The following is a 24,186-nucleotide window of genomic DNA, read 5'->3' on the forward strand; positions in this document are numbered from 1 at the left end:
TAACAGTGGTAGAAACAGGCGGAAACATAACTATACGCAAGTAATTTCAATTTAATTGAGCAGTTGCAGTCATATGTGCCCTAAGATACGTTCGGATTTAAAATGAATCACACCGTATACATTATGGCCTTATATTACGTCTTGATTGATGTGAAACCCCGAACGCACTGGATGTTTGCGGGAGCATTTGTACGACACACCAAACGCAACCAGAACACGCCAATCCACCAATAGACTGAAACAGATTTATTATTATTATTTTTAATTTTTTCTATCTCGAGAGAAGAATATTAACAAGTAGCACGTTTCAGGAGCCCTTCACAATATTTCTTTGTAGAATAAATTATTGCAATAGTTGCAGTTAATGGAAAACTATAACCCCAAGTTAAGTTCAAATCCAAAGGGAGCTGTCAAACACAAGAATGTATTTCAACTTTTTATTATAATCTACCCAGTAAATTTGAGGGGAAAATGTTATAAGTTTTACACCATTATATATGTATATAAATGAGTTAAAGTTGAAGTATCTCCATCTTATGCACTGCAGTACAATTTAATGCATCAGTATTGTAAACAATATTGTAATGCAATAATGGTCAAACTGATGTATATATTTATTTTCCGCAAAATAACTACCAATGTGATAGTTAAAAGAACATAGTGAAAATTTACATTTATCCTGAAAAAGTGGAAATAGATACAGAAGGTCACGTATTAGCGTTAATTATGTTAAATAAGTTCTCCTTCTCTTACACACATACTCAGGATTCAGGATTACAATACCGACTAAATATTACAGCCATACTTATATAATTGTAACGCCAATATTTATGAATATAAATACATGCATGAATTTCAACCACTGTTATGCTCTGCGTGGTGATATGTAACAAGCATATGTAGAAATTAATAAAATGGAAATTTATATCACAAAGGAGTCGTTTAAGATGTTGCGCTACGACAAGGACATCAGCGTTTACAGTCGTGACTTAAAAACTACAAATAATCCCAAGACTCCCACGTCAGGACGTACGTTGACTCTCTTGCTTCGTGCACTCTTTGGCTCTGCTGCTGCTTAGCAACAAACATTAGCGAACTAGTATCCAGTTGTAGTGATGGGAGATTCGGCTCTTTTTCTGAGAGTCGACTCTTTTGCCACGTCTCCCAAAGAGAGGTCGACTTTTTTCGGCTACCGAACGGTTCTTTATTTAGTATCATTTATAGCCTAATATTTCGTTGATGAGCCCTTTTGCATTCAATGTTTTTGAATGTTCAGTTCCTTTTATTGGAAAAATTGCAGTTATTGTCTGCAATGTAATTTTTGCACTTTACAAATCGCTACCACTTTCCATTTAGGTCGGAGGTTGTTATCAGCATTCCAAACATTCCATACAAAAATTGGAAAACAAGATGGGCACATCCACGAAAGTGTTTGGAAAACTTGGTGTGTTCAGTATTTACATTTTTTGATTGCAAAGTGAAAAGAAAGTTTGTTTCTTGTTTTGTTTTTAAAAACTTTTTTATTACAAACAACAAACGGATAACTTGAACCAACGCATTTACTAGAATTATTTGCAGTGATAAAATCTACAAGAGGACACGAGCCAGAAATTTATAAAACTACTCAAAAGTTTTAATTGTAGAAGAAAATACACTATTAATCATAATTTGCCACAATGGTGTTTCACACTGTTTCGGTTTTACCAGGCTATTGTTTTGTATTTGTATTGTTTTTAGCCACTGTTAGCTTAAACTTGAATTTAAATGAAATAAACTTAAAGCGCGGCATGAGCTTGTAGTTCCTATATAACACAAGAAAACTTAAATCACACTATAACTGCATTTCAACGTATGTGTGTCGAAAAATACCATCTGTATGACAGATTTAGTGCAACAAAAGCTAATCAGAAGTGGTATTATATTACAGCTGCTTCTAATTACTGTTTACACACTCTTCAGGGACATTCCAGTTCCAAATCCGATTCAGAACTCGGAAATTGTGACTTCCGAGTACGAATGGAACGCACCGTTCATCCCACGGACCAGATCAGACCATCTGGCGGGCCGCGGGCCGCATGTTTATCACCCGTGACATAACGCAATGGTGGGGAGCAAGCTCTCACCCGATGGGAATCGGCTCTTCTGCTCCACTACTATGGATCGGCTCTTTTGCACAAGACACATCCCTTAGCCAGTTGCCTTTCCTCCTGGTTGGCTCCTCTCATGCGCAACGTAGTTAGCAAAGAGCGCAGATAGCAATGCGTTTTCCATCTCTCAGTTGTCATATGTCTTCCTCGGCTGTCGACATTAAATGAACTTTATGTGTCGCCCCGGAGCGGAAAACGTTGAGTCCGTCATTGGCCATTGGATAGAAACTGTTAACGGAGCGGAAGCTTCTTTTCTCCGGGAAGCGGGGCTAACCTTAGCTTGGTAACCTTAGCACCGGAGTCCCTGTCGTCTCCTCTGGCCACGGAAAGGAGCAGCAGAGGGAGGCAGGAGATATGTGAGTGTGGGTTAGCAGCCTGGTTTGCGCATCTAATCTCGGCGGATGAGTTTTAACGTGGGTGTGCAGGTAAGAAGCTGAACGCTTGTTTTCAGCGTTGCTAGTATTTCCCATATATAAATATATTTATTATTCTGACCAGCTTCTTTATTTTCTCCAGGCAGCTTTTAAGGGGCTCCATACACCAGCAGCTGTTGGGTACTTTCAGACCCTCCTGTCAGCTATTCAACAGGTCGTATCTTAGCCAAGGCAAAGAGTCTGATTTAGGGTGAGAAAGAGAAAATGAGAAAGTTTCCACACAGCTTAATTCCTTAAAGGGGCTTTAAAAAACAGTATAAGGAGCATCAGTGCACCTTGGCGCAGAGAAGTAAGCCCAGTAATGTCATGAAATTTTGTCTTTTCGTCCTAAAACATTAACAGTGCCCCGCCTTGAGGCCTGAACTGTGAGTCTGTGAAGATGACTCACTGTCTAGCAGTGGTGGTGTGTTATTCTGAACGGAGTCAAGTTCAGTCAGAATATATTTTCTTTGTAATGCATGCCTGTGTGAAGAATAAAACCCTCGACCGGAGACATGTTGTGATAGAAATCAACCCTTTAAACTGTGTAACCGGTGCTTATTACTATTATTATTGTTATTATGGGATGATTGTGACGGGAGGCAGATTTTATTACACGCACTGATAACTTGCAGGCCTACCACATGTTAAGTAGAAAATGTAAACTCCAGATGTAAGATCCCCTTAAACTACTCCTGATGTTAATAGTTCTCCTCCAGCCTCGGTTTATGCAATCCTGAAATCGACTTTCTCGCTGGGAATAAGTTACCGTACGGTATGAGAGGACTGCAAATGTGTAACTTGGCTTGTGAGCCCAAGTTGAAATTCTGCAGCGCTGCAAGTTTCTTGATCTGCGGTCTTGGCCCCACCGCCCGGCCCAGCTTTCAGTTGTTCATTCTCACCAAACTGTTATGCATCATTTACCAATCAGCTCAGGATTTTAGCCAGACTCGATGCCAGCCCGCTCTCTTGTCGTAATATCTTTGCTGATAGTTTTGTGGCGTGGTGCACTTGCTTATCCCTGTAACAGTAACTTTATGAACACACTGTTTATCCATTAAGATAGTTTTGCGTCGATTTGCTGGCTCCGTCCTCCTGTTTTGTTTCCTCTGTCCGTCTCCAAGTCCACCATGTTGTCATTACCAAGAATACGTGCTGCTTTGCTGCGTCCAGATGCATGTATGAATTCATTCGCTTGCTTCCCCTCCTCTCCTCGCTTCTTTTCTCCACTATTTTTTTTTTCTGTCTCTCACCCAGCTGACCTCAAACAGATGGGTCCCCCACCCCATGTGAGCTACTCAAGGTTTCTTTTTGTTAAAAGAGAGAGTTTTTCCTTGCTGGTGTCGCTATTGTGTTTGCTTTGGGGATTTCAGCCTCAGAGTAAATTTGATTTTGTGATTTTTTTTATTTTTTATTTTTTTTTATTATTACCATATATTAAAAAAAAACTGAGTTTAATTGAAGGAAGGATGGCGGTTTTACACTCTCCACATAGCACATTGAGGCGATATCTGCAGAAAAGATTTTGCTGTGAATCTATTAAAAGCCTCACACCCCAAGACGAGAGGGCCGCTTTATTTTAAGCCACGTTTGGCCTGCGTGTTGTAACGACTGACGCATCATTCATCTCAGTTGTAGCAGATGAATAATATCCTCTACTGCCCACTTTACATATTGTGACTCAAATTCGAACAGGCTGTTGGACACCGCAGTCACGCAGCAGGTCTGTCAGTGTCCGCCGAGAACAGCTTTCCCACAATATGTTGTTTGGAGTTGCACTCAGCCACTGGGCACATATAGCCGCGGACGACCCAGTTGCTATGTGGCTTTCAGTGCTAATGGAAGAATAAACACGCCGCTCCAACACTCCTGATGAGTTGTGACATTTACAACAGTTGGTTCAATGTGCATGCATAACAGTATAAAATGTAATTACACACATTATTGTAAGTGGAGCCATTTACAGCAGAGTTTCAACCTTAATTTCTAATTAGACAAGGCATAAAAGTTTAAAAAGGATCTTTTTGTAGTTGGCCATAAAAATACATTTCTTTAGGCTGTGATCATTTGAGATTTTCAACAGTAATACCCATTTGTTGTTGCTCTTAGCGCACAGTGTATCTGAATCTGTTACAGAATGATATATATAAGTGTGTTTCGTGTTTGTTTTTACCCTTTCAGACGGTTTATGTGCTCGCGTCACATCACTGAAACTACCCGAGCAGAGTGGAACTGAGGAGTCCAGCCAGAACGTCGCCACCATGTTGGAGGAGGACATGGAAGTGGCCATCAAAGTGGTCGTGGTCGGCAACGGAGCTGTTGGCAAGTCGAGTATGATCCAGCGTTACTGCAAAGGCATTTTCACTAAGGACTACAAAAAGACCATTGGAGTGGACTTTCTGGAAAGACAGATACTGTAAGCAACCAAATGTTTTTGTTTATCTGTCTTTTCCAGTTTACACTTAAAGCCAGTGCAGGGATCTGGACAGTTTGGCGTTACACAGTGACTGTTCTTGTCTGAGTTATGATGAAGAAAGTTTTGTTTTGTTGTTTTAAAGACTGCATATACCATAATGCATTGTGTGCAAACAACCTCCCCAGCTCATGGAGATCAATCTTCCTCACTCAAGTCTACTGGCTGGACAATAAGTAAAAGAACCTTAAAAAATACACTACCTGTTAAAAGTATGGGCACACCTTGTCATTCAGTTCAATGAGAAGATGTGTCCAAACGTTTGACTGGTAGCGCAAATGTACCACAAAGGAATACTTTTCCAGAGGTGGGGAGTAGAAATGCAATTCCAATGACTTCACTCCTTCCAGTAAGAACAGACTGAGCCCCAGAGATGCAGAGCAATAATACCTAATTTGGATAAAAAACAAAAAAAATGATGAGGTTTAAAATCAGCAAAGAGCTCCTTTATCAAAACATGGTGAAATGGAACACAAGATGATCATAAACGGATGTCGAGAAGTGAGGCACAAAAAGTCCCAGCTCCCACTTCAGCTGGGTAGGAAATAATTACCCTCACTGGTGTGATAATTTCCTTTCATTACCTGCTTTTTGTTTTAGAGTAAACGACGAAGACGTGCGACTAATGCTGTGGGACACTGCTGGACAAGAGGAGTTTGACGCCATTACCAAGGCGTACTACCGTGGTAAGAGCTACTCGTAATGATCTGTATAACCAACCCTCCTGCTTTGGGTCTCTGATCTCCCCGACTGCTGAGGCAATGTTGTTGTTATTCACAGATTTTAGGATTAACCGGCAGCTCGGGTTTCACCGGATGCAGTAGCTCACATGACACTGCAAACACGTTTCCAAGCTATAAAGTGAATCTATAGATGGAACTCAATGCTTTCTTTTACATTCGCCGAGGGGAATGAATTATGCATCATATTTACTTCTTGATTTGATTTAACTGTGTGATTGTTGCTTTGCAGGTGCCCAGGCATGCGTGCTGGTCTTCTCTACCACAGACAGGGAGTCATTTCAGGCCATTGACAGCTGGAGGGAGAAGGTGGAAGCCGAGGTCGGAGATATTCCCACCGTTCTGGTGCAAAACAAAATTGACCTCCTTGAAGAGACTGTTATAAAAAAGTAAGTCATCGACTCTGTCGGACTGACTCTTAAGGCCAAACGTTGTGTAACTTGCCACCGAGCTTAACGAATGCTGTATTCTCTTGCAGCGAGGAGGCAGAAGCTTTGGCTAAAAGGCTTAAGCTGAGATTTTACCGTGCTTCAGTGAAAGAGGACCTCAATGTTAACGAGGGTGGGTTACTGCAAATGGTGTAAAGCAGAAAATGAAATGTGCATCACTCTGGATGTTACTCTTCTGACACGTCTGCTGGTTCTGTCTTTTTTTTTTTAGTGTTTAAGTACTTAGCTGAGAAATATCTTCAGAGACTCAAACAGCAAACAGCAGAGGAGACGGAGGTGGTTCACACAACAAGCAATAAAATAGGTAAGGAATCATATTCCTGCCTCCTTTTATGCTACATTTGAAGTGTTTTTCTTTAGTAGACTTGCTCTTACTTATGCACAGACATGTATAGTAACAAAGTAGAACTGCTTCACTACTGCACTTAGGTACTAAAATGCTCTATCTGTACCCTAGTGGAGTATTATTTTTCTTTGACTAAACTACATATTTTTGATGAGTTTAATACTTTTACTCCAATACATTTTTTATGTGCTGCATCATACATCCTAGCAATAGTTACTATGTAAACATGGAGTTTGTCTGGGGGAGTCCTGTTCTTCCCGAAGCCAAGACCACAACAGGAGTGGTGCCTTATGTTTTATGTTTCTATTTATTTAAAAAGTTAGCCAGCTGGCTAATTTTCAACTTTAGTCCTTTTGGTAAGATGTTTTATGAAGTATCATGCTATCTGTGGGGAAAAAAAAAATTGATGATAAATCGTTAAAATTGCAAAGCAAAAAGAGTCATTCATCACTAAAAAACAGGCATTAGCCCTTAGGCTAGCTCAAAGCTAAAACAAATACAACAACAAACGTCCGCTTCAAGGTGGCTAGAATTGGCTAAAGCCGTAGTGATAGCTAGCTAGTTAACGTCGAGCTAGCAAGACTATATGAGGAAGACGCTCACATGTACACAACTTTATCTCAAAGTTATGGTCACTATTGGCAAATATAACAATTAGTGCGTAGCTAACATTAGGTGACTTACTGTTAGCTAGCCTGCTAGCATGTTCACGTTCACTAGCTAACTTTAGCTGTTGCGTTGAGTCTCAGTGCTCTCTCTAACATGAGGTTTCATCAGTTTACATCAAATTTGAACATAGCGCCCCAACAGGCAATTTAAACTTCTTTTGTTTTCACTTTTCATGCATTTTGTGAATGGACAGCCTACTCCTGAGGCTAGTGACTGTACATGTACATGTACATGCACTCTATCCTGTACTGCTGCTACAGTCAAAGGAATTGAAATCCTTTAGGCTTAAAAGTTGGAATATCATTGTTCATTCTTTCAAATGTTGACTGCTTTCTTTAATAATACAATACAGTATTTATACTTTTACTTTCAGTACTTGAGTAGTAAACATTAAAGTAAACTACTTGTAATACAGTACAAAAAATGTTGAATACTAATAGTTTCACTTCAGTGCGGTGATTAAAGAACACTTCAACTTCTACTCAAGTCACTTTTTTGGTAGAGTACTTGTACTTTTACTCAAGTCTGGATCTCTAGTACTTTATCCGTGTCTTATCGTGGATGTTGTTTTCTCCCTAAGGTGTTTTTAATACCACGAGTAGTAACGTCTGCAACCAGAGCTCCAGCAACGGCAGAGAGGTCATCACCCTGCGGCCTAACAAGCAGAGGACCAAGAAGAGTAAAAATCCTTTTGGGAGCTGCAGCCTACTCTAGAGAAAAGCATTTCATTGTAGTGACTGATTATTATTTCTAATTGGTTGTCGTTGTGTTCCATGGAGGTAGCCACAGTTAGAGACCAAAGCCCACACAGACTGGGAAACGCTACACTACACTATACTACTTTAATAACCCAAAGTTTAATCTGTATCTCAAGTTTATTCTCTCACACCGATGGTTTTACTTCCTTTGATTAAGCCTCTGAGCACAAATTAATTCTTCGTAGACACTCGGCTTCTCGTTATAGCTGCCTTAAGAAACAGCTCCAGCTACAGGAAGGTCTTCTCATGAATTTAATGACGCCCCAAACGACTAAAGTTACATCTTTGAGTGACTTATTAAATGTGATATATATATATAACATGTAACAAGAAAGGCTGCACTCTGAAAACATTTGTTCTTTCTACAGCCCTTAACCCCTGCGTTTGACACTTCAACTGACTATATGTCTGCACGTATTGTGAAAGATACACAGATCATTTTGTACCATATTTTTCTAGCTGTCAATGGAATATGGTTCAAACTATACCGTCTTATTGCTCTCAGATCCAGAGTTAAACCTCTGCGCATTAAGTATTTTTGTACGACGCACAACAGTGTTGGTTGGGTGATATTTTGTGCCAAATTCCTTCTCTCTGGATGTAACATGGAATTGATAGAATGTGCTCCCATGTACAGTATAACCAAATATCAATAACCACTGACATGTAAATAGTCCTTTCCGTGTCTTCTTGCACTCTGTTTACTTCGCAGATTCCTTCTTTGTTTTTTTTTTAAGAGACTAGTTAAATTAACTCTGCTCTTAAAATTAGTAAAAGTAATGTTTTTTGATTGTTTACATTTTCCATATGTAACCATTTGTTTACTTTGCTACGTCTTTGCCAGCTCATTGGTTAACCTCAGAGTAAAGATACACTACCTACTCCTTTAGAGTCCTCTATATTTTCAACTTTTATGAAAAATGGTACAAAAATCTGCTCTTTACTTTCTTTTGGCTCGGCTTGTGAAATGTATGTTATCAGTTTCTACTCTTAAAACGTCATTCTGCTCTTTCTTTTGATCAGAGAGAGTGGGAGAATTGAAGGAGTTTCCAAGCTTGTTGCTCTAATGTGCCGTTTGTACGGAGGCTTGTATGTGCCTGAATATGCAAGACAAAATATGTTTTTTGTTGTTTTTTTTTTGCCTCGTCTGATTCAAGCCTTTTTATTTTTTTCCCAAAACTTATGAGCTGGAGGACAGTGGTTTACCAAGCACAAAGAAACATGGCGAGGTAAAATAAATCTCCTTTTTGAGATTATTAAATATAATGAGTATTTTATATGGAATTAGAAAACGTTTGGGAATACATGTGCATGCATGGTTTTGTTGTTAAAAAAAAAAAATCTGATCTGATCTGATGGGACTAAATTCATTATTTCATTTTTTCTGTTAAAGCTGTTCCCAAAAGGTGCTTTAAATCTTCCACCATTGGTACTAAGATTGTGTCACATTTCAAGCTTTCTCATTTCGTTGTATGGAAACAAAAAAGAGCAAAGAAAAACATAGAAGTGGTGTAACTGTAACACATGCAAGCCTTTTTTTTTTTCTTTCCACATCAGTGAATGTTCAGCCGCGGCCTCAGTGCCGTCTATGTTTACATTCTCCCTCGGTGACAACTGGTAAGCATTCAGATCCCTACTCTTGCCAATTGTCTAAAATTGGCTGCACGGTAAATCTGTAAATAATTAATTCTCCAGCATTCTCTTGTTTGTAACAGTGTGTTCACTTTGCCTTTTTTTTTTGTTTCATTTTTTGACTGAATGGATTTAGCGCACTTTATCATTAAGACGACATGTAATCTTGAAGAATCTCTAAGTTAAAAACTAACCATACTCACAAGTGCTGTCACTCAGGTGTAATCACGTTTCTGTCTTACTCTTGTTTTTCTCGTTTCATAATTCGGTTTTATTGGATTATTAGACAAACGACAGCTTTCAGTATGACAAGAATGACACTTGCCGTTTTTACACGTACAAATGTGTCGCGACCTAAAGTGGCACAAAGCTGTGCACGTGATGTTACGTTTGGGAGGCAGTGTTCAGTGGCAGTCTCACATAAATAAAACTTTACCTTTTATCTTTGAGCATCTCTGGTGTTATTTCGTGAGGCGACACGCTGGACATTTAGTGCAGGTGTGTTTGGTCAGAGATAAGAAGACCAACAGAGATTAAAGATGGAGTTTCATATATCTAAAGCACATTTTTTCAAGTTAATAAGTAACAAGGCGTTGAAGTTCAGTGTTGCTAGGGGAAATTACAATGTGACAAAAAATCCTAACTTACCAGTTTCATACAGCAGATGGGAGTTACCTCAAACTCTGTTCACTGAGGAACAGCAGGTGATGTTGTAAAAAGTTAATTTAAAATCTTAACAATTATACAATTATAGCAGACTATTATATCACTCCAGGTCTCCAACGAGATCTGCCTTCATCTGTTGTCTTTGGGTTTTAAATTTGTGAGTGATATGTCTTCTGAAAACCACCAACCAACGTGACCACTGATCAGCTTCACCGATCAGCCATAACATAATGACTAACTGGCTGAAATCGCTGGTCAATGGATCAGATTTAACCTGATATTAGGCTTGCTGTCCTCAAAGTTGATGTAGCAGGTAGCACGGCCAGATGTTTGAGCAGATTTGACTACGACCATGTAAGTTCTGTAAGAAAGGTGAGTGCATAGCAACGTACCAGTCAGAGTTTACATGCTGACCCCCGTCCACCGCTCAAGATGCCTGTAACGGGCATGAGAGCATCAGAGCTGGACCACAGAGGAATGGGAGAAGGTGGGCTGGTCTGAAGAATCGCATTTTCTTATACGTCATGTGGATGGTTGGGGTTGTGCGCATCGCTTAGCCAGGGAACAATCTGCAACAACATTCAGGTGGTGCTACGCATCAAAGCAACGTCCACATTAAAGGCCTCCCAGAAGGAGGTTTTAATGTAGTGGCTGATCAACATACGTGCCTACGTGACGGTCTCTAACAACAATAAGGTTCGCCGCTTATTAGACAATGTGTTTTTATTCACTTCTCTTTTTTTGCTTTTACATTTGACATAGGAACTGCTTTGTGCAAATACAAACTTCAATCCACAGCTTAAGATGATTGTGTTGCCTTCACACAGAGGTAGTGCATGCACATATGAAATCCTCAACAACTGCCTAGCTTAAGAGATGAGGCGATGAAACAGAAGTCTGGATTCATTAGTTGTTAAATTGTCCAAAATTTCACCATAATCAAGTAATACAAAATTTTATTTTCACACTTTTTTAAAACCTAAAACTTTGTACACACATTATAGTCACTTAAGTACAAGCTAGTTATGAAACTATTTCTAATAAACGGTGACCAGACCTATAGTAGGGAACTGTGTCTTTCTTGCCTTAGTACATATGTGAACACGCGTTGTGTGCAAGTGTTAATAGTTTGGTTCAGTATCACTGTGCTTTTCCCTTATGGACTAGCAGGCCTGTTGCTGCTCCTTCTGAAAGTTAGTGCAGGATTACCACAGTTCTTCGTGAGGTTAGTAACATTCAAGACACTTTTAATACTCTGCTGACGACTCTTACTGCGTCCCGTTGGCTTGAGCTTCGTCAAGTTTTTGATGATCCATGATCTTGATGTTCTTTTCGGCGTTGTCCACGTTCCTCAGCAAAGTCTCCAGCCTCCGCTTGATCTTCTTCTGGTCCTCCAGGGCGCAGCTGATCACTATGGCCTGGAACTTCTGGTCGATGGCGACGGGTGGCGCCTCGGTCACACAGGCCGCGAGCAGGGCCAGCAGCTGCTGCCGACTGCCGTCCATGTCGCTCAGCAGCTTCTTCACTATTTCATCGATTATAGACGTGGCCTTGCGCAGGGCGTCCTCCTGCTGGGAGTTTCTGATTGTGCCAACAGAGATCTCCACAGACAGAGTCCGACCCATTAGACGGTTCGCGGTTAAACTTAATTCTTCTCTCTCCCCTAGAAGATACAGGCAGGAAATCAGTGGTGCATTATTTAACATTTCCTTTGCTGCTAATCTCTTTAAAGAGGAAGCACTCAATGTTTGGTCTGGTTTCTAATTGTTATCCTCAGTGAGTGGGGTATCATATTCATGTTAGTGCTCAGTCTATTGTCCAGAGACATATTAGGTAGGTGAATGTATTTGCACTAATGCATTGTGGATCCAGGCCAAGTATAATGTAATCCAACTGAGTGATCCTGAAAGTCTAAGCTTTTCTAGGAAAACACAAGTTCAGCTTTTCAATCTCAAGTCAGAAGATTATAATATAAATCCTATTAATAAACATATACTGTATTTATTCATGCAACTGACACCTACACTCCCAACAAAGTGATGCATTATATAAGTTGCATTGTGGTTGTATTTATGGCACATGTACTGTCACTGTTTTGTGTTGAAAGCATGAAGATTGCTGTTAGAATTACACCTGATTGGAATGAATGAGACCACGTGGTGTATCCTTTAATGCACAGACTAAATGGAAATAAAAACCGACTGATTCGTGTAGATTTCTAAATGGGTGGAGCACGAAACTATCTAGCTGCCTTTCCAACCCCCATGAGGCTCTTGAACATCACCACCCAACGCAAAAAAAAAAAGAGGCGTTCAAAGCATAACCTCATTGGATCACAATGTTTCAGTGACATCAGAGCAGCCGAAACAACTTTAAATTAAAGCAACTCTCTAAACTGATTTGATTCTTTCTAGTGAAATCAGCAGTAAGTAGCCCCTGTGACCTTTGACGTAGTGGTGTCAGCAGCCTCACCGGCACAGATGTTACGCATTTCTTGACTGTTCTGTATGGACTGAATCATTTCCAGGATGTACTCCCTTTCCTGCTCCATGGCTGATGCAGCTTCGCGTAAACTCTCCACCCTGGCCAACAAAGAGACAACAAGTCACGACCACATGTTTACACCGAGACCGGTACTTAAGAAATGAACCATCGGGGTCAATCCTAACCTCAAAAACAAGTACACTGAATTATATATATAGAGAGAAAAAGGTTGTATTTCTATTAAGATACTCCTCCCAATTATTCTGTGTACATGCGTTTTCAACAACCAAGCTTTCTTTTTTATTTTTACATTTAAATTCCCATGTTATAAAACACGTGAGCAGCCATAAAACAGGAACTCGGTCGTTCATTACGCACATGGCACGGTCCGTTACTTCACCTCAATTCCAGCTGATCCAAATTTTCCAGCAGGCGTCCCGAGCGATCTGCCATGGACAGTGTCCTGGTGAACTTGTTGCAGGGGGGTTCGCTCATCTTCGCTTGTACTTTGGCCTGGGCCATGAGCCTAAGCCGCCTACTTTATTATTGTTGTTGTTCTGGCCGTTCCAGGAGAGAGTGAACTCTACATGCGACCAACTCACTCTGCGCTGTCCAGCTGACTGTAGCTCCTCCGACTACAGCTGCGCTCTAGGGAGAACATTTCCTAACATGGGCTGCAACTTCCTCCGCTCACTCCTTGTAGAAGTTTCCCGAGGAGGCCAGAGCTGTGACTCCCAATGTGAAGTTCGCGGACCCTTAGAGGTCCCCGAGAACGGCCATCCGGTCCCCGGAAACAAGTTAAGCGTCAGGTTTAAGCCAGGCTGTAATTTCACTTTTAGATTTTGAAGGTTTGCATTTCCAACTAATATCTTCAGGTGAGATTATTTAATGCTAAAATTGTAAAAACAAACATTTTTTTGTAATGGAATTGAGATTGCTTTCTTTTTAGTAAGTAAAAGATAGAAATGCAAAGTGTACATTTAAGTAAATATTAACTTCAAATCTGAGATTAATACTTTGTGACAAAGCTGGTAACACAATCAACTTGAACCAACTCTTAAAAGTGTTTAATGCTGATTAATTACGACAATATTTTAAAGCTAGTATAAGCTAGTTAAGCTAATCTGAATAAGCTACTGAAGGCTGTGTGCATGCATGTCTTAGCATCTAAATCAGAATAAAATAGGATTCCACACAAGGAACAGCACAAGTGAGCCTGAAATATTCCTCAAGGCAGTTTCATCTCTTAGTTAGGCGGTAGCTGCCAAATTCTACAACTCGACTGCCAGTATCTTGTTCCCTGAGTGGATAGATAAACACTCTGAGTTTACCTCAACTACCTCAACACTGTTTGAGTATATAGGAGTTTTTTTGATTATGATACTGGCCTGACCTTACAAAAAAAAAGCAAATGAAACTTATTTTTGGAATTCATGGGTGTGTTTTGTATAACGCTTAGTTATACACGCATGAAAGTGAATCTAATTCAAATGGAATGACTAATAAGCACATTTCCGCAGAACATAATAATAATACTTCTTTTAATACCTTTGAGTTTAGAGCAGAACACAAATGATTAAAAAAAAAAAAAAGATGTAATAAGCAAACATAATAAAGATCAGGACCTTAGAAAGACCCATGGATACAATACACTGGTCTTCAGGTCTGTGATGAAAACAGAGACTGTAACTGGAGACACAGCTGGCACTGTGGTCACAAGCTCAGCAACGGCATCTTGCAGCGTCATCAATGCCATCTATAGCGCATGTGTCGACACACCGAAGTGTTGTGTAGCACGTACATGGCTACGGCCTCAAACTGACGTTCCATAACACGCAATTGGCACATTTGATGCCTTGTACAGAGCGTACAAAATAATAAAAAACAGACAAAATAGCAACTACCGTTTATTTAATACATTCTGGTTTTACAAAACAATATGTTGTTGAATGAACGGCGACAAAAAACCCAACAACTACGACGTCCTTAGAACTCCAGGAGACTTCTTTGAAGAACTTCTTCCAACTCTGTGGAGACAGAAAGCAGCAGAATAAAAGGATCTGTATCACCGTATGTCTGAATGTACCAAAAGCCACACCATCATAGCAACAATATAATAAAGGCAAATTATGTTTAATTTTTCCTAACTGCGAGTTTCTCTTTCAAGCATTTGTTCACTGTTGTCTTTTTTTAAAGCACAAGAACATGAAATGACCTCATATTTTTAGCCCTAGAAAGAAAAGGAATACATTGGTCAGGCATAACATTATGACCACCTTCCTAATATTGTGTAGGTCTCCTTTCAGAGAATAGACTTCTGAGGGTGTTCTGTGGTGTCTGGGAACAGGATGTTGTTAGTGGGGCTCTTTGGGTCCTGTGGGTTGAGGGGAGGGGTCTCTGTGGATCTAGAGAATTTGGAGGCCAGATCAATACCTTGTGCTGTTCTTCATGTTTTTGAGTTGTTCCTAAACCGTTTTTGTGTGTGTCAGGCTGCATACTAGTGTGGATGGCTGCTGCCATCAAGTAGTGTCATTTCTTTGGGGTGGGGGTGTCTGGTCTGGTCTAGCTGGGTGTTACATGTCTAAGTAACATCCACATGAATGCTAGGTCCAAAAGTTTCCCAGTGTAACACTGCGTTGTCTAAAGATGGTCAATGTTATCCATTTCTCCTGTCAGTGGTTTTAATGTTGTGGCTGATCGATGTATGCAAGCCCCATTTATGAATATAAGCATTTCATTGTAATACATCAGAAAATGTCAGAGTATGTGCTATTTATTTCAATGAAAGACTGCACACATCAAGCAAAATATTTCACAAAAATTGTTTATGAGTGGGCATTTTGTTTTCCCTCCATGACATCCCACAGATGCTCTATGGGAGTAAGGTCAGCGATCTGGGAGGGCTATTCTCAAAATATTCTTTGAGGAGGCAGCTTGTATGCTTTGGAATTCAACTCTGCTAATGCACGGAAAAAAAAGTGGGAATGCAAATGTCCAAGTCAGTAGGAGCAGATATTGAACAGACTTTAGCCCACCAGCCACTGAGCACCAAGTACAAACAGATACTTATCCAGAATATTCACAGTGACCAGTACGCACACAGTGAAGTGTGCCTGCTGATGTGTTGAAGGGCCTTCAACCTGCATAATGAGCCCAGGTGCCATGGATCACCTAAACTAAACCGTGTTTATAGCAGTGAAAATCTACCATCAGATACATACAAATAAAATAACACACACATCCCTAGAAGCTCTTTAAAAAAATAACCCAAAGATTACTTTTATGTAATGTACTGACTTTTTATTCATATTTAACTGCCTCAGCTACTGAGCTTGTATGTGGGTCTAAGCGGAAAGAAAAGTGCATCACATCTTCCTCGCTCATAAAGGCAAGACACCGAGAATTTATTGGATTAAATTGTCTTCGCTTGTAATAAAATGTAATTATTTCAGCGTCAGTGACAGTTTACACCAAAGAGATAAACAGCAGACTCAGCAACAGAGATCAAAACGCACCTGAGAATGCAGCTCCGGGAATAAAGCTGTAACTTAAAGCTGCTCTGAGTTTTTAACTGTTCTCGGGGGAAGCACCCGTATCACACACTCAGCCATATGAACACGTACCTGCTGACTCTCTTGCTTCTTCTGCGCTCAAAGTCAGCGCGTGGCTCATTTCATCATCCGATTCATCTGCAAGACACGGAATAACTGAGCAGCTGATTTATTGAAATCTAAATAATTAAGATACACTAAGACAACTACAAATAAACAAACAAGCATGATGTGTTCCCAAATGAGAGACCTTCTACTCTTCAAGTTATAGCTACATAGACTATGCCTAGCCTTCTGTCTTTTCACTTCATTCTCTTAATCTAACAAGTATCTTAACTCACTCTCCTTGTCGGTCTGATCAACGTTCAGCAACTTCATCAGTGTTTCATCTTCAATCTCTGCAAATAAAACCCGAATTAAAAGCTGAACACAATCGTGGGCGACAAACGTCAACCGTTTCCTTCTGACGTACCATTTTTGTCCGGTTTGATCTCCACAGCGTCTAGTATTCTTACAGTGGTGGTTTCTGCTTTGGGTTTTTTCCTGCAGGTCCTGGAACTTGCGCACGGTTCCAGCGTACAGTGTTGGGAGTGATAGTGTTTATGGAAACTCGGGACATCCATAAAACTCTCCTGGCAAGCTCTGCACTCTACGTCGAAGGTCTTGTCCAGGTTTAAAGCCGGGTGTTTCGTGTGGACGTGAGTCTTCATCTGTGCGTAGGAAGGCGCGGACACGCTACAGGGAGCGCACACGTACTGACATTTTCCATCAGCGGCCAGGTTCCTCATGCACTGCGTATAAGTGGCTTTCATTTCTTTGCTCTCTTCTGACCCCATGCACGGGCACGTGAGCTGGGCGGTCGTTTCAGCAGCTGCAGCTGCAGCAAGAGTTGGCTGAACAGCTCCGTCGTCATCCATGCAGTAGTAGTCCTTACTGTGAAGGCTCTCGTAGTGCGCCAAGAAGTCGCCCTCGGATTCGAACGGCATGCTGTCGCAGAGGCCGCAGAAGTGGGAGCTCTTTATCTGGCCGTCGTGCTCGTTCACGCAGTGCCTCCGTACCGTGGACTCCTTAAAGAACTTCTGAGGACAGTGTCCGCACACGAATCTCTGGAAGCTGTGGCTGCTCAGGTCGCCGCAGTGGCTGTGGACGGCCGCTTCCGAGTCGAAGACGTCCTCGCACATCCTGCACATCCAAGTCCGCTCCTGTTTCGGAGAAGGCGTGTCCACCGCGGTCGGCTGGAGCTCGGACGCCGAGGACGCGTGCAGGGCGAATTCGCTGCTGGTGGACGGCTTGGTGTCGACGGCCGCAGCCAGCTCTTCGGGCACTTCCTGCTCGGTGAAGTAGGTGTGTCCGCTGTGAACTTCCGACACGTGGGACAGGATGTCCTCGTACCGAGGCATTTCCACTTTGCACTTGCGGCAGTAGAAGAGGTAGTTGGAGAGATGCGCTCCCCCGTGGAAGCGACTCATGTGCAGGCGGGTGATCGCAGACTCTCCCATGTGTTTGCCGCAGACCCCGCACTGATGGAAAACCTGGTTCACAGCCAGGAGGTGATTGCTGGCTGCGACCTCCTCCGAGAACCGCAGACCACACTCGCAGAACCATGCCTTTGAAGAGTTTCTACTGCTCTTACTCAGCCTCTGTCGCTTAGCTGGAGATCCGCAATCGCTCTTCTTGTTTCTCTTTTGAAAAGGTGCCTCGAGGCCGGCGGACTGTTTTTTCTCCTTCGCGGTCTTCTGCCTGTGTTGGATTTCACTGATCCTGCAGTACTGAAGAAGCGCTCTTCCCATTGTTTTGTTGACCTCCACGTCGTGCTGCAGCGACTCTTTGTGTCTCTCAATTTCTCCCCGGCTGAGGAAGATTTTACAGCAGAGCGAGCACTGCCCTCGCACCTGCAGCTGTTTCATCACTTGCACTATCGTCTTGTCGGCTTTGGCCACGGCACAACCTTGTCTGCAGTGAACACTAAAAATAAAAAAAGAACAGATGGCAGAAACAAAATCAGTTCCACTATGAATAAAAAAAAAACTGAACAAAGTCAGTGTAACGCATACACGTGTGCAGAACCAAGCACAACAAAACATACTTAAAGTGAGCTTGAGCTGCTTGATGCGAGACCAGTACTTTGTGACATAAAGAGCATCGGACGTTGAACGTTGAGTCTTTGCACAAAGCGATGAGTCGATTCTTAACAAGCTGTGGGACAGGAACTGGCATAGCTCTTCCTTTGGTTTCTGGAACAAGAAATGTAAAAGGTACACAGATAAGGCATAACATCATGACCACCTTCCTAATATTATGTAGGTCTCCCAAAACAGTTGGAAATGGACATGGACCTTCTGAAGGTGTCCTGTGGTGTCTAGAAACAGAACATTGTCAGAGGGTTTTTTTTTGGGTCCTATGGGCTGAGAGGAGGGGCCTCTGTGAATCAGGCTTGTTCCAGTGCGTCCCATCAGTTTGTGATCTAGTGAATTTAGAGGCCAGGTCACATCTTGGGCTGTTTTTCATGTTTTTGTGTGTTGTTCCTAAACTGTTTTTGTGTGTCTGTGTCAGGCTGGATCCTGCTGGGGATGGCTGCTGCCATCAAAGAGTATCATTGTTATGGGGTGGGGGTGCCTGGTCTGGTCTAGGTGGGTGGTACATGTCTAAGTAACATCCACACGAATGCCAGGACCAAAGCTTTCCCAGCAGTACAGTCACAAAACAGCCAGTGTTATTTACTTCTCCTGTCAGTGGCTTTAACGTTGTGACCGAACGGTGTACGCAAGTCACATTTAAGAATACAAACATTTCATTGCGCCACATGAAAAAATGTAAATGTATGAGCTATTTATCTTCGTGAAAGACCACACATGTCGAGCAAAAGTTTTCACAAACAATGTTTATGTTGCATTGTCACAAAATGGTCAATCTTATTTACTTGTCCTGTCAGTGGTTTTAATGTTGTGGCTGACTGCTGTATACAAAAGGTATACAGGTCTGTGAAGGTTCTTGATCATCATTCTTTTTTTTTTTTTTGGGTTTTCTTGTAGTTGTTTCACAGTTTCTGGTCATTAATGGTTTGTTAGACCATTCATATAAGGAAAATGGATTTAAACTACTTCCTACTATTAAAGGTGGGTACATGATCACTACATTACCGTCCATGGGGAGTGACTCCGTGAAGTGGTTCTTGGCTGACATGTGCTGAAGACACTCATCTCTGAGGTTGAAGAGGAGGTAGCAGGCGGGACAGGCGAAACACACAATCCGCTGATAGGTCTGATCGATGCTGTGACCATCAGCACTGGATGAGGACACCTGGCACACCAGAATTATCAAGTCAGTTAAAAATAAATATCATTCAAATAGCAGGAGATTTTCACCGCGTGTTCGGAAAAGTGCACAAACCTTAAACTCGAGATGTTTCCTCCACGACTCTTTAGTCTGAAAATGCTGACCGCAGGCAACGCACGCAAACACCTCAGACGCACTTCCTTTAAGGTTGATCGTCGGGTCACAGGGGGAGTGATCAAACCTGCACACAGAACACACCAGCGCTCTTTGAAACAGTTCAGACATGACGCCTACATCGACACAAAGAGAAAACCGCTACCTTTTTAAGTGCCCATCGAGGAGGGAAGTGTTGTCAAAAACTCGGCCGCAGTTGATAACAGGACAAGTGTGTCTAGTTGAAGTGTTTCTGGGGAAAGGAGCACGTTCGCGTCTTCTTCCAAACCCAGCACTGATCAGTCCGGGTTGAAGACCTATATAAAAGCATTCAATAAGATGTGTCAAGCTGTGTTAAAAACTAAATTTTAACCATGCTATGAAAAACGTGGGTCGGTGAACACAACACACAAGTTGTTTTGCTCCTTTGAGTCAACCCAAACACTGATTAGCGAACAATATTGTTAATCGTTCTGCAAAGCGTCTCTAATCCAGATTATGAATTTACCTGGCATCTTTAACCACATGTCGACACAGCGCTTTGCTTCGTGATTAACTCCGTTTGTGGAGCTAAAGGCCAACTCCTGCTGTCCATGAGCTTTCTGTAAGATCTGTTTCTCCTGAAAAGCGACAAAGAAATAACAGCATGATATTAATAATAACACATCTCTTTTTTTGAAACATGAATATCAAGTGTTTATATTTACATCTCTTAGTGACAAACTCTATAAAATGAGATTAAGAAACACTACTGTGTTCAGTGCTGATTGTTACGAGTTATTTGTATACATTGTGTCCACAAGGTGGCGCTGTTCCTGCTAAACAAATGTCCTTCAGGCCCCATAAACCAACACAACACATTAACAAACATTCTACCAGGAATTCAACGTTACATTTAGCCTTTTAACGAAAATATAAAAAACAAATGCTGATGATAAAGTTGTCCATCCGGTTTTGAAACCAGTAAAGTGACAAACTGGAGTTTTAAACCAAAGATATTCCCACATATTTGTTACAGAATAGTCAACAGACACTTTTTTCATCATCTGTTTGGCATTTCTGAGGTGATTGTAACATTTAAATTCAAGGTTGATCACACAGAATGCAAAACACATTGTCTACATTCCTTTTTTATCTGAATGGAAACAAGAAAATACATATTTTTTGTACCACTGATCACAGAAAATTAAGGAGTTTGACATTTTATGTATTGAATGAAAACATGTTTGCCCTTTATATTTTTCTTGTGCTGAAAACCGTCATCAACAATCATTTTGCTTTTAAATGCATAATGAAGACATCAAATGAAGACAACTGTCTGATGCCAGTGTGTGTGTGTGTGTGTGTGTGTGTGTGTGTGTGTGTGTGTCTGACGAGCAGCAAATGAGTGTCCAACTTTATCTAGACCCAGCCTCACCTTGAATGCTCGACATTTATCTGCTCTTTGCTTTTTCTCCTGAGCAACTTTGTGAGCCAGCCTGTCGAGTGTGGAGGCAACATGCGCTTTATGTCGACTGATTTTATCCTCAATCTGCAGCGGAATGAGAAGAACACAACAACGTCACAGTCACTCCAGACAGGTACTCTCGTCATCTAAAAAAACAGATGTTCTAGTTCACCACTCACTGTGACTGCCACCGATGAACATCCCTCATCCTCGCTATCACTCGACAGATCAATACATTCCAGCACTGGTCTGAGAGGTTGCTCCTGAGGTAAGCACAAAACATGGCATCAGTTTCATGACACACATGTTTAAAGTCACACACAGTACCCAGAGACATGGAGGCAAGAAATTATGTTAAAATTATGCTGCACATAATTCTCTGAAGTCAATGACTGTCTTTAATCTGCAACACAAAGAGAAGCATCTCCCCTACTGATGCTTTCTCTGCCACTATCATCAGATCTTGCTTGTTGTGGGATCACTGTCTTCATTACTTAGGATCCCCATCAGTGAAATCAGATGAATGACCCAGTCAGTCAAGGATATCCCATCCATGTGTTAATTTAGGCAAAATAACTACTTTTTACATTAAGCTAATATACCTTAAATCTGAATACTGTGCATGAATGATAAAACATTGCCCAAGGAAAATTTAGTAAGCAGGTGTCAAGTTACTTTAAAACCCTTTCAATTTTCTGTTATTTTTCTAACACACTTTGTGATTTATTGATGGAAACCCCACTACATTCAACATTTGCAGTTTTTTGTAGTATTCATTATTTTATTTTTAGTGAATACAATAAAGATAAAAAAGTGAAACTGTCAATAGTACTAAGACTGATCTCTGAACATCAACAAATCAACAAACTCAGCACAATATTAAAAAAAAAAAAAAGCACACTTCTGATCTGCTATACGGAGCTTCAGTTTCTGCATACAGTACATGCACCATATTTGATTCGCTGAAGAGAATAAGGTAAATGGCAATCTAGTCTGTTTATAAGGTTGCATGTGGCCAGATGCAAATTGCAAAATTAGGTCAATCAGTGTCAAGAGATCTTTTGAAACTGTTGTTTTGTTTTGTTTTTTTAAATGTACACATGACTTACTGACACAAACTCCACCTCTTCTTCCACCTCATCTCCGTCTGCTTGAGCTGAAGAAGACATTTATCTAAAAAGCAAACAACAACAACAACAAAAAACATTAATGTCAAGCGGTTAGTAGCTGTAGCCTATAACTTTGAACATGCATGACTCCATCTTTAGCATTAGGCCTACCGGTAAAGTTAGGACACGGTGTGATTAACAGATGTGGTTTAGCTAATCACGAACACTGTGCAAGTGCTTTGATAATGTCTACTTTACAGCAATCCTAACGTGGGATGACAGAGACCGAACCAATGTCATCTTAGCTAACCTTAATAGTGGAAAGTTAACGTTGCTGAGCAGACGGATATTAAAACGTTGTTTCACTCGAATAGCGGTTACTTAGCAACGATTGCTGGCTTGTGTAAAGCAGCAAAAACACCATTTACTCATAACACCAAACACAACTCATGTAAAAGAAATCAACGTCTTCTTCCTTAGTCACCTAGTGTGCCTCTTCCTCTGCGCTAAAGTGTTAAATCAGTGTTGTTGTAATATACTTGTTAGCCACCAGTAGCGCGGCGGAGCTCCGATCGGTTCAACAGCGCACAAAACACACGACGAAGAAGTAGAAGTTACGCGCCACAATGAAACGTTCAGGTGCCGTATAAATGTGAACGTAAAAAAAACACATACACACATTTAGACGCTGCTCCTTGATGTAAGTTGTATTTTTGACTCATTTCACACACATGACATCGCCGAGAAATACCTCTATCCACCACGGAGGCCACAAATACCTTCACATAGGTTTGTGTTATGAGCTACCGCCCGGTTCACAACTTAATTAGCTGCAAAGAGTCGTAATCTGTGCTTCACTCTGACAGCCGTATGGTCCACACACCCCTGGCTAGCCGTGTTAGCTTAGCTTTCTGGCGTTTGCAGTTGCAACTGCTTTCACCCTACAAAACTAATGTCCGGTAAACGTGCAAAAGTTTGGCGTCCATTAAAAGATGGTTGAAATCGATAGCTAAATCAAGCATTACATTACCCACAGTTTGTTCTGTTGGCTCTTCCGCTGACAAGAGTGGTCTCAAGCTGCATCAACATCCCAAATCAACGTAAACGCAACTAACTCCAGTAGGTTACGTCGCGCGTAGCTGGAGCGCTCCTTTTGTACGCATCGTGTGCCGCACGGACGGGGTTATTTGCTGTTGCAACAGAACAAACGCAAGGCGAAACTCCGCCCGTGCGATTGAATTTATCGGGGCAGAAGAATGACGTTGTAGTACACCCCTTTCCCCCTTGTCGGGGGAGAAGGCTGTACCTAGATGACCTATTTATTAAGACATATATAACCCAATGATTTAGCCACCACTCACTGAAGAAATATAGTGCATTGCTCTGATAGTCACATGCAATGTTTATACGTTTATAAAAACATGCCTGGGCATATAGGAATAATTACTTCAAAATATGTCTATAGACTCGTGCATTATATTTTACTGTGCCCTGATAATTAGCTAAAATTGCAGGATTCAAATTTGGATTATTGAAGAACCAGAGACATGATGACATAACACCAGCAGCCTCCTGCAGGTGTCAAAAAAGTATGACTTGTATATATCTTATTATGTACAGTTGTCTATATTGCTGTAAATGCCACTGTGTTTGGCTACATTCCCCTGTTTTGCTTCATGTATTCTGTTTTTTAACAAGCGCTAAAAACTACATGTGGTCATGTATATGATTGTCTGTGTGACAGACCTAAATTTGCATGTATGCACAAATTACATAAACATGAAATGTACGTTGTAAAATGTGTACATCCATTGAGAAACTAAAGTGTGTATGTTTACACCTGGCCACTTTATTAGACACAATTGTTGTACTC

At 41.1% G+C, this 24,186-nt stretch overlaps 3 protein-coding genes across 7 annotated transcripts; 1 reads left to right on the top strand and 2 right to left on the bottom strand.

Moving 5' to 3' along the window:
- Positions 1-1,894: 1,894 nt before the first annotated feature.
- rab23 (RAB23, member RAS oncogene family) lies at positions 1,895-10,069 on the top strand. Of its 2 annotated transcripts, XM_047603256.1 has the most exons (8): positions 1,895-2,572; positions 2,664-2,771; positions 4,742-4,976; positions 5,634-5,719; positions 6,006-6,162; positions 6,252-6,334; positions 6,434-6,526; positions 7,818-10,069. In XM_047603256.1, the coding sequence occupies exons 3-8, from the start codon at positions 4,822-4,824 to the stop codon at positions 7,949-7,951; spliced, it is 708 nt and encodes a 235-aa protein (XP_047459212.1). In that variant the 5' UTR covers positions 1,895-2,572; positions 2,664-2,771; positions 4,742-4,821; the 3' UTR covers positions 7,952-10,069. The 2 variants fall into 2 exon arrangements, with proteins under 2 accessions (XP_047459212.1, XP_047459211.1); XM_047603255.1 differs by lacking the exon at positions 2,664-2,771 and having other exon boundaries at positions 1,923-2,572.
- Positions 10,070-10,998: 929 nt separating this feature from the next.
- bag2 (BCL2 associated athanogene 2) lies at positions 10,999-13,421 on the bottom strand. Its single transcript, XM_047603257.1, has 3 exons — positions 13,178-13,421; positions 12,766-12,875; positions 10,999-11,956 (listed from the first exon to the last, which is right to left on the bottom strand). Exons 1-3 carry the CDS (start codon positions 13,297-13,299, stop codon positions 11,562-11,564), a joined length of 627 nt encoding a protein of 208 aa, XP_047459213.1. The 5' UTR covers positions 13,300-13,421; the 3' UTR covers positions 10,999-11,561.
- Positions 13,422-14,671: 1,250 nt separating this feature from the next.
- On the bottom strand, positions 14,672-23,484 carry znf451 (zinc finger protein 451). Of its 4 annotated transcripts, none has more exons than XM_047603980.1 (13): positions 23,348-23,484; positions 22,314-22,377; positions 21,384-21,467; positions 21,175-21,288; positions 20,266-20,377; positions 19,924-20,074; positions 19,719-19,845; positions 19,469-19,628; positions 18,415-18,562; positions 16,801-18,293; positions 16,670-16,726; positions 16,401-16,466; positions 14,672-14,804 (listed from the first exon to the last, which is right to left on the bottom strand). In XM_047603980.1, the coding sequence occupies exons 2-13, from the start codon at positions 22,371-22,373 to the stop codon at positions 14,764-14,766; spliced, it is 2,613 nt and encodes an 870-aa protein (XP_047459936.1). In that variant the 5' UTR covers positions 22,374-22,377; positions 23,348-23,484; the 3' UTR covers positions 14,672-14,763. The 4 variants fall into 4 exon arrangements, with proteins under 4 accessions (XP_047459936.1, XP_047459935.1, XP_047459938.1 ...); XM_047603979.1 differs by having other exon boundaries at positions 23,344-23,483; XM_047603982.1 differs by lacking the exon at positions 23,348-23,484 and adding an exon at positions 22,624-22,820.
- Positions 23,485-24,186: the final 702 nt, after the last annotated feature.

This window comes from Mugil cephalus, chromosome 13, assembly GCF_022458985.1.
Source record: "Mugil cephalus isolate CIBA_MC_2020 chromosome 13, CIBA_Mcephalus_1.1, whole genome shotgun sequence".
Taxonomy (NCBI): Eukaryota; Metazoa; Chordata; class Actinopteri; order Mugiliformes; family Mugilidae; genus Mugil; species Mugil cephalus.

Bases quoted from the DNA above. Each gene is read 5' to 3' on its own strand.
- rab23 (XM_047603256.1), top strand. From the start codon at position 4,822: ATGTTGGAGGAGGACATGGAAGTGGCCATCAAAGTGGTCGTGGTCGGC. The intron at 4,977-5,633 runs GTAAGCAACCAA...TTTTTGTTTTAG, and splicing joins TTTCTGGAAAGACAGATACT to AGTAAACGACGAAGACGTGC. The intron at 6,527-7,817 runs GTAAGGAATCAT...TTTCTCCCTAAG, and splicing joins CACAACAAGCAATAAAATAG to GTGTTTTTAATACCACGAGT.
- bag2 (XM_047603257.1), bottom strand. From the start codon at position 13,299: ATGGCCCAGGCCAAAGTACAAGCGAAGATGAGCGAACCCCCCTGCAAC. The intron at 12,876-13,177 runs GTGAAGTAACGG...TTTGTTGGCCAG, and splicing joins TTGGATCAGCTGGAATTGAG to GGTGGAGAGTTTACGCGAAG. The intron at 11,957-12,765 runs GTGAGGCTGCTG...TGTATCTTCTAG, and splicing joins AATGCGTAACATCTGTGCCG to GGGAGAGAGAAGAATTAAGT.
- znf451 (XM_047603980.1), bottom strand. From the start codon at position 22,373: ATGTCTTCTTCAGCTCAAGCAGACGGAGATGAGGTGGAAGAAGAGGTG. The intron at 20,075-20,265 runs GTAAATTCATAA...GCTTTTATATAG, and splicing joins CATGTGGTTAAAGATGCCAG to GTCTTCAACCCGGACTGATC. The intron at 18,563-19,468 runs GTAATGTAGTGA...TTCTTGTTCCAG, and splicing joins GGAGTCACTCCCCATGGACG to AAACCAAAGGAAGAGCTATG.